Source organism: Chiloscyllium punctatum, chromosome 20 (assembly GCF_047496795.1).
Source record: "Chiloscyllium punctatum isolate Juve2018m chromosome 20, sChiPun1.3, whole genome shotgun sequence".
Lineage (NCBI taxonomy): Eukaryota > Metazoa > Chordata > Chondrichthyes > Orectolobiformes > Hemiscylliidae > Chiloscyllium > Chiloscyllium punctatum.
In genome coordinates, this window is record NC_092758.1 from 17689620 (window position 1) to 17702505 (window position 12886).

The window sequence follows — 12886 nt, forward strand, 5'->3', positions numbered from 1 at the left end:
AGCCATGTTATGATTTTGTGGTGTAGCAGGCTGGAGATGAGAAATAAACATTGACTTAGATAGCAACAAGTATGAGCAAAAATCAAAGTTGCTGGAAAAGCTTAGCAGGTCTGGCAGCATCAGTGAAGAGAAATCAGAGTTAATGTTTCAGATCTGGTGACCCTTCCTCAGAACTGATGGTAGCTAGGAATAATGTTGGTTTAAATGCAGAAGACAGGAGGGGACAAGGAGTAAACAATACACAGGGACAGAGCCCCCAGAGAAAGAGAGAAAAGAATAGTCGGTCAGACAAAGGAACAGATAACGATCTGGCTGGGCGGGTGAATGGAAACTGTTAGTGGCCAACAATAGGTAGTGTGTAATGGCAGACTATGTGATAACAAGGCCTGGTGTGTGGGGTTGGGGGCCAGGACATAGGGAGTCCAGGCCTTAAAATTATTGAACTCTGAATTGAGTCTGGAGGGCTGCAGGGTCCCCAGTTGGAAAATTAGATGTTGTTCTTTCAGCTTACACTGAGCTTCACTGGAACACTGCAGCAAGCCTGAGACAGATGTTGGCCAGAGAATTGGGTGATTTGTTAAAGTAGCAGGCAACTGGAAGCTCAGGGCCTTTTTTGCGGGCAGAACATAGGTGTTCCTCTACATTGGGGAAACCAAGTGTAGACTGAGTGACCGCTTCACAGAACACACGTACATTCTGTCTGCAACAAAGACCCTGAGCTTCCAGTTGCCTGCTACTTTAACACACCATGGTGTTCTCTGGTCAACATCTCGGTCTCAGGCTTGCTGTAGTGCTCTAGCAAAGCTCAGTACAAACTGGAAGAACAATACCTTGTGCCCCACTTGGGGACCCTGCAGCCCTCCAGACTCCTATATTGAGTTCAATAATTTTAGAGCCTGAACTCTCCAATGTATCCCCCCCCCCTCCATCTGCACCAGGCCTTGTTATCACACAGTCTACCATTACACACTACCTATTGTTAGCCATTAATAGCTATCACACTTCTATCCACTCCTTTGGCTGTGCCAACTGTTCTTCTTTCTCTTCGAGGGGGCTCCATGTTTACTCCTTACCCCCCAACCCTGTCTTGCTATAAACCAACATTTTCCTAGCTACCATCAGTTCTAAGGAAGGGTCACCAGACCAGGGACATTAACTCTGATCTCTCTTCACAGATGCTGCCTGACCTGAGTTTTTCCAGCAATTTCTAATTTTGTTTCTGAATTATATCATTCGCAGTTCTTCTGTTTCTTTTTAAATCAAGCCTTGTTAGTAAGTGAAATTTACTGTTGTTGCAATACCTAAAGGTAAGCATATTTCCTTCAATAACATACTTTAAAAATAGAGAACCTTCAAGTTGAGTCACTCACTACTTTTGTGATTATGGGTCTGTTGAAAATCTCTCTCTGGACTCTAATTGATGCTAATCTCATAAATCGTCTGTTAAAAGAGCCGCAAAGAGTCAGACTTCTTCTCCTTTCATGGCCTCACTTCTGTCTTCACTTGGAATTCGGCTGTTAGTGAAATAGGTTATTTTAGTAGGTTTCCTGGGATATTGAAGATTTCAGCAGTTTAAATTGATGGAACTCAACAAAGAGCTGGAATGTTATTTTTCGGGGTCAATGGCTTTCTTGCTTGGTCTGCCAAGAACTCATGGTTTCTTCACTTTGGTTCACTAAGACCTGTCTTGGTGCATCCTTACTCAGTCTTTCCTCAGAGTCCCCTCTTTGTTTTAAGCTATCTCCCAGAGGCCAATGTACTCAAGTTGTTTTAATCAGAAATTGCTGGAAAAAAGCTTGGCAGATCAGGCAGCATCTGCGGAGAAAAAGCAGAATTAATAAAACTGGTCATTGGACCAAAATGTTAATTCTGCTTTCCCTCCACAGATGCTATCACACCTGCTAAGTTTTTCCAGCACTTTCAGATTTCCAGCATTCTCAGTTCTTTGGGGTTTTTTTTGCATTAGTTGTTTTAATCAGCGTTAAATTGGCAGGTGTGGAGGCCAGGCGAAAGTGAGGACTGCAGATCCTGGAGATTAGAGTCGAGAGTGCGGTGCTGGAAAAGCACAGCAAGTCAGGCAACATCCGAGGAGCAGGAAAATCGATGTTTCGGGCAAAAACCTTTCAAGCTTGAGTTGAGCACTGAGCTAAATTATTTTTTCTGTATTGATGCCCAAGCTTAAAAGTCTGGGATAAATTCTAGTGAAAAATAGTATGTTGATCAAAAAAGAATTGGGAAAAAGAATATTATTGACTTTTTTTAATTTCAGCAACTTGACGCCACGTTATTTGATCGGACCATTGAACCTTTTCCCCTTGTTTTACAGATGAACTGAATCTCCGAAGCTATGGCTTTTTAGTTATTCTCTCTGCATTACGTTTGCACAAATTACTACTGGTGAATTTTTTTTTAATGTTTCCTCATGCTTATGCAAACTGGAAATCCATTTGTTTCTGTCAGGCTGACAAAGAAGAACAGATCAGGAAGATTAAGTCAAGGCACAATGAGGAATTGGTTTTGCTGTTGGGGCATTTCCCAAACAAGAGACAACTGGAAGATTGGCTTCATACAAAAGCCACAGAGATCAATCAGACCAGAGATAAACTGTTTAAGATGAAGTAAGTACTGACATTTGAAGCTACAGTTAGTTTGCATTTGTCAAGTTGGGTGCAGATATCATGTAACTGTATAGGTTCATTATATATATCACAGTATTTCCCACTGTCTTGAAGGGTGGTTATATCTCATGGGCATATGTGACTATTTGCTTTGAATGTGACTTTGAATATTTGAGGTATAACTCTTATTCTCATTGAAATTGTCTTCAACTTGACAGTTCCACACCAGTTCAACCTTTGTTGAATCTAGAATCTAAATTGTGGGAGATGATAGCATAGTGTTAATGTCACTGGACTAGTGATCAAGAGACATGGGCTAATGTTCTGAGGACCTGGGTTCAAACTACAGCATCTGTTCAAAGTTGACTTCAATCAATAAAGATCTGGAATATGAAGCAAGTCTTATTGTTGGTGACCATGAAGCTATCATTGTTTCTTCTAAAAGCCTGTTTGCTTCATGAATGCCCCTACAGGGAGGGAAATCTGTCATCCTTACCTGGTCTGACCTACATGTGATTCCAGACTCGTAAGTGCCCCCTGAAATGGCCAAACAAACTAGTCGGTTCAGTCCAGTCCATAAAAGAACAAAAAAAATCTTGCAATTGTACAACTGCTAGTTCCATCATTAGCCAAATGCTAATGTCCAATTATTGCTGCTTCCAAAGCTCAAGTTTGTTTCCAACACAATATGTTTCTTTGGGACCATTTTGAAAAGATACTGGATTTTTTTTAAATCTGAAGCAAACTCTAGTTTGAGAAAGTACTTAAAGTAATTTATTAATGGGATTCCTACACTTCAAATGATGGGATTCATCAGGAAGCATTAAATGCTTCCTGCAATGATAATAGCAGATTTTTCTTCTTAAGTAATTTTCATTCTCTCAGTGGGTGAGGTGTTGCCTACCACTGTCCCATAAGAGCCCTCTAAAATCAACCTTGTAACAGGTGAGAGAGATTGATCACCTGGGAATATTAATCCCATCTCGTCTCTTCTGAAATGCATTTGTTGTCAAAGGTCATGAGTGCTGCCATTGTGTTTTATACAGCATTGTCAATCATGGCTGCCTTCCCTCGAATGAACTGCTGTAATTTCAACTCTTAAGTAGTCGGTGAATTGTTTAAACGCATTTCACAGGCCATCCAATGAGCTTAGGGCCTGATTGTTTCATTGAAAAATTGGAGTTCTGAACTGACCTCGAAAGCATGCCAATTGATGGCAGTGTCAAATCTGGTGGTTTTGGTGATGCATTCTTGAATTTTGACTACTTTAAAGTGTATTTGAAGATTTATTCTTTAATTATGTGGTATAATTCATCCTCTGGTGAAAACGAAGTGATCCATGGCCAAATGTCCTGGCCCTTGTGAAAAATATTGAGCAAAATGAGGAGTTGAGGAATTATTGCCTCAGATCTTGTATTTCAAAGGATCCTTTGATTATCCGCTCCCTCCCAAATAAACAATCTCTGGAAGCTTAACAGTGGAGAATGTTAGTGGAAAGCTGTACATTGTCAATATTTCGTATGTATTTCCAAAGCTGTTATATTAATAATTCCTGTATTTGACCAACGAAAAAGTTCCGCTGATGTTACTGGGGGAAATGGAGACCATATTGGAACTGTGACCTGAAGAAATGTAGTGGTATTGCAATCCTTTGCATTAAAATAAATGAAATGCAACTGTTGAGAAGATACTTCCAATTCTTCATGAAGTCCAGATAATTTTCTGTAGTGTAGTGAGACAGTTATTGTTTTGCAGAAGTAGAGGCTTAATGCCATGTAACGTGTTCTATATTACCAGGGCCACCAGTTTGCAGCGATGTGAATTAATTCGGTTTTTAACCTGGTGACATGTGAGACTTTGTGGATCAACTACCATAGAATTTGGGAACGATTCTGAGCTATGTCCACACAGAGAGGGTGGATGGTTGGATTTGGATGGGTACTTGGGTTTGGTAACAGTGGGGCAGTGGGAGTCTGGGAGTTTTATGGGAGACATGCCAGAAGGCTCATAAATTCTCAGTTCTGGAGAGGAATCATCATGGACTCAACATTCACCCTGTTTCTCTTTCCACAGATGCTGCCAGATCTGCAGTTTCTCCAGCACTTCAGGTGTTTGTTTTAGATTTCCAGCATTCATAGTATTTTGTTTTCACTTAGCTCGTGGTTCCCCACCCATGTCCTCCTGGGAGGTGAGGGTCTGAGGTTTAATGATAAAGTCATAGAGATGTACAGCACAGAAACAGACCCTTCGGTCCAACTCGTCCATGCCAACCGGAAAACTATCCTAATCTAGTCCATTTGCCAGCACTTGACCCGTATCCCTCTAAACACTTCCTATTCATATACCCATCCAGATGCTTTTTAAATGTTGTCATTGTACCAGCCTCCACCACTTCCTGTGTCTGCTCATTCCATACACTCACGGCCCTGTAGTTCTGGACTCCTCCGCCCCAAGGAAAAAAGCTCGTCTATTTATCCTATTTATGCCCTTCATGATTTTATAAACCTCTATAAGGTCACCCCTCAGCCTCCACCGCTCCAGGGAAAACAGCCCAGGCCAATTCAGCCTTTCCCTTTAGCTCAAATCCTCCAACCCTGGCAACATCCATGTAAATTTTTTCTGAACCCTTTCAAGTTTCACAACATCCTTCTGATAGGAGAGAGACCAGAATTGCATGCAATACTCCAAAGGTGGCCTAACCAATGTCCCATACAGCTGCAATATGACCTCCCAGCTCCTGTACTCAATACTCTGACCAATAAAGGAAAGCATACCAAATGCCTCCTTCACTATCCTATCTACCTCTGACTCCCCTTTCGAGGAACTATGAACCTGCACTCCAAGGTCTCTTTGTTCAGCAACACGCCTCAGTACCTTACCATTAAGTGTACAAGTCCTGCTCTGATTTGCCTTTCCAAAATGTAACACCTCACATTTAACTAAATTAAACGCCATCTGCCACTCCTCAGCCTATTGACCCATCTGATCAAGATCCCATTTTACTCTGAGGTAATCTTTTTCGCTGTCCACTACACCTCCAATTTTAGTGTCATCTGCAAACTTACTAACTATATCTCCTATATTCACATGCAAGTCATTTATATAAATGACAAAAAGCAGTGAACCCAGCACCGATCCCCATGGCACACCACTGTTCATAGGCCTCCAGTCTGAAAAACAACCCTCCACCACCACCACCCTCTGTCCTCTACCTTCAAGCCAGTTCTGTGTCCAAATAGCTACTTCTCCCTGTATTCCATAAGATCTAACCTTGCAAACAAGTATACTATGAGGAACCTTAAAGCATTGTGAGCAAGTTTGGCCCCCATACCTCAAGAAGGATGTACTGGTCCTGGAGCGGTTCCAGAGGAGGTTTATAAGAATGATTCCAGTAATGAAAGGCTTAACATATGAGAAACATTTGAGGACTCTTTCTACACTCGATGGAGTTTAGAATTTCTAATTGAAACTTATAGAATACTGAATGGCCTGGACAGAGTGGATATTAAGAAGATGTTTCCATTGATAGGAGAGGCTAGGACCCAAGAGCTCAACCTTAGAATAAAGGGAAGACTCTTTAGAACTGGGAAGACCCTTTAGAACAGAGATAAGGAGAAACATTTTCAGCCAGAGAGTGGTGAATTTATGGAAATCATTGCCACAAAGACTATGGAGGCCAGGTCATTGAGTATATTTAAGACAGAGATACGTTCTTGATTGTCAAGAAGATCAAAGGTTATGGGGAGAAAGCCAGAGAATGGGTTTGAAAAATGTATCAGCCACAATTGAATGGTGGAGCAGACTCGACGGGCCAAATGGCTTAATTTCTGCTCCTTTTGTCTCATGGTCAAAGACCATAAGACATAGGACCATGGTAGGCCATTCAATGAGATCATGGCTATCTGAAAACCTTGAAATTCCACTTTCCTGTCTTTTCTCCATAACGTTAATTTCCTTCCTTAATTAAAAGCTGTCTGTCTTAGCATTGAATACGTTATTGATTCAGTCTTAACAGCTCTCTGTGGTAAAGAATTTCACAGATATGCAAACCTCTTGAACGAAAAAATTCCTCCTCATCCCTGTCCTAAATGTGTGACTCCTTTTCTTGAGAATATGATCTGTGGTTCGAGACTCTCCCAAAAGAGGTAACAACCTTTCTGTAACTACCATCTCAAGTCCTCGAAGAATCTTGTGTTTTTCTGAAAAGTCACCTGTTATTCGTCTATATTCCAAAGATGTGAGCAAGCTTCTGGATTCTGGGCAACAATCTGATTACTTGAAAAGTATACAGGAGAGCATTTTATGTCAATATGTAGATGACTCTACAAGGAACTATGCAGTGCTAGATCTAATTCTAGGGAATGAAGCCAGACAGGTGCTCGAGGTGACAGTGGGGTGGGGGCATTTTAGTGATAGTGACTACAACACTATGTTATGTTTTTTGTGGAAAAAGAAGAAGATAGCCTGCAACAAAGGGTTCTGCATTGAGATAAGACAGACTATGTTAAAATAAGCTGAAAATGTGTTGCTGGAAAAGTGCAGCAGGTCAGGCAGCATCCAAGGAGCAGGAGAATCGACGTTTCGGGCATGAGCCCTTCTTCAGGAATAAGGCAGGATTTGGCTAAAATAGACTGGGAACACGCTACATGACAGTAAGTCTACAGCGGAAAAAGTGGAAGGCTTTCAAAAAGGGGAGTACAAGCCTTAGGATGAAATGTAGGAGCTTCAAGCCCAGAGAGTCATGGATGTCTGGGACGATATAAAAAGGAAAAGGGAGACATATAATCGATACAAAAGGAACAAAACAACAGAGGCACGAAGGAGAATAAGAAGTGCAGGGGGAATCTCAAGAAACCATTTAGGAGAGCAAAAAGGAAGGCATGAGAAAACATTGGTGTGAGAATTAGGGAGAATCCGAAAATATTCTCCAAGTGTATCAAGAGGACGATAATAAGCAGGGAAAGAATACAGCCCATTAAGGTGGGCAATCTTTTCATGAAACTGGAGAACGCAGTGTTAAAGGAGTACTTCACATCTGTCTTTACTCAGGAGAAGAGGTATGTAAGTACAGCATTTGAGATAAGAGACTGTGAAATTCTTGGAACAGATTTATGAGAGAACCGAGGATGTATTGGAGGTTTTAGGGAATTTAAGAGTGGACAAATCTCCAGGTCCAAATGAGTTGTATCTCAGGCTGTTGTGGGAGATGAAGGAGGAATTTAGGGAGCTAACCAAATTTTCAAATCGTCTGTGACCACGAGGGAGGTGCCAGATGACTGGCACTTTATAAGAAGTGTGGGAGGAGATAGGCCAGAGAGCTATAGACCAATAAGTCTAACATTAGTATCCCACTGGAGAAAATAGTGAAGGAGAAAAATAATCTCCATTTAGCAAAGCATGATTTGATTGGGGATAGTCGACATGGCTTTGAAAGAGTGAGGTGATGCATCTGGAGCAATGATCTGTCCCATATGGGAAAATTGCCAGGTCAGAAACAGATCACTGTAGGTCAGTGAGACATGAGTTTCATCCCTGTATTACCCGAAGGCCAGTGGAATTTTTTGAGATGACTAAGAGTTTGGATGAAGGTAGAGCAGTTTATGTAGTTTATATGGATTCCGACAAGGCCTTTGCCAAGATCCTACCTGGGAAACTGATAAAGAAGGTAAATGCTCATGGGATCCAGGGTAATTTGGCAAGATTGATCCAAAATTGGCATAGTGAAAGGAGTTAGATTAGATTAGATTACTTACAGTGTGGAAACAGGCCCTTCGGCCCAACAAGTCCACACCGACCCTCCAAAGAGCAACCCACCCAGACCCATTCCCCTACATTTACCCCTTCACCTAACACTACAGGCAATTTAGCATGGCCAATTCACCTAACCTGCACATATTTGGACTGTGGGAGGAAACCGGAGCACCTGGAGGAAACCCACGCAGACATTGGGAGAATGTGCAAATTCCACGCAGACAGTTGCCTGAGGCGGGAATTGAACCCAGTCTCTGATGCTGTGAGACAGCAGTGCTAACCACTGTGCCACCTGGAGGGTGGTGGTGAAGCTTGTTTATGTCAATGGAGCCAGATGTGCCACAGCATGCCACAGGGATCCGTGCTGGTTCCATTATTGTTTGTGATCCTCATAAATCAATTCAATGAGAATCTGGAAGGATGATAATTAAGTTTACGGATGACAAAGATTGACTGCCTGGTTGACAGAAGAGGAGGGTGTTAGGTGACAGGAAGTTATAAATGGATTGATCAAGTGGACCCTGATAAATATGAGGACTTTGGAAGGAGGAAGAAGACAAGGGTGTATTCCATGAAGAGCAAAAACACTAGGAAGGTCAGAAGAACAGAAGGATGTTAGGGTGCTTGTTCACACATTCGTGAAGGTGGCAAGATAGGTTAATAGGTCTGGTAAGAAGGCATATAGAACAATTTGCCAGAGGAGGTGGAGGAGCTTGGTACAATTACAACATTTGAAAGGCATCTGGATGGGCACATGAATGGGAAGAATTTAGAGGGATACAGGCCAAACACTGGCAAATGGGACAAGAACAGTTTAGGATGTCTGGTCAGCATGAACAAGTTGGACCAAAGGGTCTGTTTCTGTGTTGTATTACTCTATCACTGTACTTTCTATATTCCTCTAAGCTTCCTAAAGTATTACTTTCTTTGAAATGGTCATAGCTACGTTTTTCTATTTTATCTTACGCTGATGTTACTTGATAAACAGCAGACTTTAGATTTGGCAGTACCATCGTTTTTCTTTGTGGGGAACGTATCTAAACTGTTCCAGTAGAAAACCGTTTCAGTTGTCACTGTCCAAAGTGAATTGAAGATTGTTCTAGGGGAGAGTCTGCAGCAAGTTTTTATGGGGCAGTAATAATCTCCCTCCCTCTGGCCTTGAGACTGGGTTCAAATCCCCATTGGTATCAGAGGTGTGCTGTAACATGACTGAGCTCATTAATTAAAAATGAGTCTGCAGAGTCCTTGTGGGTAGGAGTAGTGTCACTACTTCTGAGCCAGGGCCCTAGGCTTAAATCCCAGGTATGTTATAACATCTGTGAACAAGTAGATTATAAATTTCTAGACAATCTGCAGAATAATAACTCTCCCATCATCATCTTAAAATTTGACTGTGATCTCTGAGCATCCTGTACAGGCTGTGAACATGATGAGGAATTGGATGTACATTCCTCAAAAGGAATAGCACAGGAAAGCTAATGATTAGATTAGATTACTTACAGTGTGGAAACAGGCCCTTCGGCCCAACAAGTCCACACCGACCCGCCGAAGCGCACCCACCCAGACCCATTCCCCTGCACCTAACACTACAGGCAATTTAGCATGGCCAATTCACCTAACCTGCACATTTTTGGACTGTGGGAGGAAGCCAGAGCACCCGGAGGAAACCCACACAGACACGGGGAGAATGTGCAAACTCCACACAGTCAGCTGCCTGAGGCGGGCATTGAACCCAGGTCTCTGGCACTGTGAGACAGCAGTGCTAACCACTGTGCCACCGTGCCTCCCTAATGAATTGGGGAAACCAGCAGAACATCACAGAAGTGCTACAGGACATGAAAGTAATTCTATCCTACTTCATTAGAATTTCACATAGCAATGAGAAAGGAATACCACAAGGCAAAGATAATTATGAAGTATTTAGTTAATCTGTTTGAGTGTACACACAAGGACAGTTTGACAAGAATGACACTTGCAGGTAATGGGCACCTGAAGCACGTATCTTAGGTGTCCCTAATTTGCATGTTTCACATTATCAAAGTAAATTTGAGTGACAAGTAGGTGTAGCAGAGGTACCATGACTTTAAGGTGTATACAATGTGTGTTTTTAAACAAGAATTACACATGAGCTTGTGATAATGGTCAGAAGTGTATATTATTGAATCCTGATCTCATTCCTTCATGTGCTTTGTGAGCAATGTGGATCTAAAAAAACTGTGTTACCAAGGGAATGTGCAGCATTGCTAGTCCAGCAGACAGAGAGAGGAGGAGAACCCTTTTAGCCTGTTAGGGGCATAATCTCAGTTACTATGGATAAGACGCCACACTCCCTAATGGTGAGTGACCTTCATTCCTGATGAAGGGCTCTTGCCCGATGCTGCCTGACCTGCTATGCTTTTCCAGCACCCCACCCAACCACACTTACTAATCTCATGTGTGATGATTGAGAAAGAAGAAAAGTAGGAGAAAGTGAGGACTGCAGATGCTGGAGATCAGAGCTGAAAATGTGTTTTCAGGAAGAAGGGCTCATGCCCAAAACGTCGCTTCTCCTGCTCCTTGGATGCTGCCTGACCTGCTGTGCTTTTCCAAAGAAGAAAAGTAGACAACCCAGAGGGAAAACTAGTTTAAAAGAAAAGTAAGACTTGGGACTGAATGTACTGGTCACACAGGAGTTCCATTTTGCGGTTTAGAGTAATTTGAGGACTTCAAAGGTCAGACTGGATCCCTGCCCTTTCCTCAGTCCTCAATGCCACTCAGAGCTGGTACATCTGAACCTTCACTCTGTGCTGACATGTGGAAGATAAATCGACTAACTTAAATCACTGAAAAATTGTTGCAAGATTAAATTTTTTCAATGTGAATAACTGATCACTGGAAACTCAAAACTGAGGTTAGATGCTGTTGATAGATCAAGATAGTTATGACATAATTTTAAGCCATTTTGAAGCTCACCCTGTCCCAAGGGAACCAAATTACTGTCACCAAAATAAAACAAAGTGCCAGAAAAGCTCAGCGGTTCTAACAGCATCTGTGGTGAGAAAAACTGAGTTAACATTTTGAGGTACAACATGGCCCTCCTCAAAAGCCAATTGTCAGAATCGTCACTGAGTTGGTTTAATGCTGTGTTTCTGTGGCTTTACTTTCAGGTTTGATCACTTTCCTCATTGGAAGCCCTCTTGACTGTTCCATTTTAATTTGAAATGACTTACAAGCTGCAATAGAAAACAAGTAGGTGGTGAGTTGAAGCCTTCTAAATTAGATACGCAGGAAAAGATCTGTAGTTCCATCAGGCTGGCCCCAGCCTTGATGATGGAAGTATCGTGACTGGAAGCTTCTACATCTGGAACCCCCCGCCAACCCAAACCCTGCAAAACCTGTGGCATTGGACATTCCCACAGTACCTCTAGGCAGCCATGTGATCAGTCAGGAGAAGGTGAAATAACTTGAGGGGTGGGGGAAATTACCCTGTGAAATCCCGACCTGAGCCCTCTCAGATAATTGAAACCAGTGGAGGGCGGTCACATGGGTCAGGTGTTATCTAGAAAGATACTTATCTTCTGTCCAAATCTTTTGTAATCATGTGCTTATCCAAATGAAACCACATTGAAGAAGGTGATATTTTTTAAGAAAATGCTTCTTTAATCTTGAAAAAGAGTAGAAAATATCATGGCAATTTGTATTTAAAATAAAATTGGTTTGGCCTCCATTGGAGTCTTATGTTCACTTATGAGCATCGCACCTTTGAAAGAGCATCACAGCAGTGGGAAGGATGCAGAAGGTCGAGTGACTATTCTCCTACTGGACCAAACAGCTGTTCTTTCAGTAGACTGGTGATGGTTTAACCTGAGGGTCACCACACCTGAGGCAAGGGCAGAGGTTGAGAAGGAGAGTCCTTCATGGTGTCCTTGGCCTGTGTGGGAATTGAACCCATGCCATTGGCGTCACTCTGCATCACAGACTAGAAGAGTGCCAATGATGAGGGAATTCAGATAGAAGGGGAGACCAGAGAAGCTGCACTTAGTCTCCTTTGAGCAAAGAAGGTTTGAAAGACCAGAAAATATGCTTAGTGTTCAAAGCTGTGGTAACCAATATTCACAGACTACTGATGACTGGGGACGACTCTGGGTGGGATCCCCTTCGAGGCTCAGTGCAGACTCAAGGGGCTGAATAGCCTCTCTGTACTAGGGACTCTGATTGAAATGAGGGCAGGTGGCAAAATACTTAAAAGAAGAATAATTTGCCAGGTTATGGGAATGAGCAGGAAGTGGAATTATTTGGATATTTCAAAAAGCCAGCATGTACACAGTGGGATGAATGGACAGCTTCTGTACTGTATCATTCTGTGATTTTAAGTGGGTTCTGTTGCAAGCTTTGATTCATTAACAAATTTAATTAAGGACTTTGTGACGTATGTAACTACAAGCTTACTTTGTGTACTTCGTGGAAAGGTTTGCTCAGTAACCCCAAGGTTGTTGGCTGAACAAGTTATTAGACCACTGTGAAATTCTAAATAGTGC

The 12886-nt window shown here is 42.2% G+C and overlaps 1 protein-coding gene across 4 annotated transcripts in view; it reads left to right on the forward strand.

Moving 5' to 3' along the window:
* Positions 1 to 12886, forward strand: part of rad50 (RAD50 homolog, double strand break repair protein) — a 160337-nt gene that overhangs the window by 65960 nt on the left and 81491 nt on the right. For all 4 annotated transcript variants that reach the window (XM_072590429.1, XM_072590430.1, XM_072590427.1 and 1 more), the window contains exon 12: positions 2461 to 2618. In XM_072590429.1, coding sequence (XP_072446530.1) covers positions 2461 to 2618 — 158 coding nt within the window. The remainder of the gene's footprint in view (positions 1 to 2460; positions 2619 to 12886) is intronic.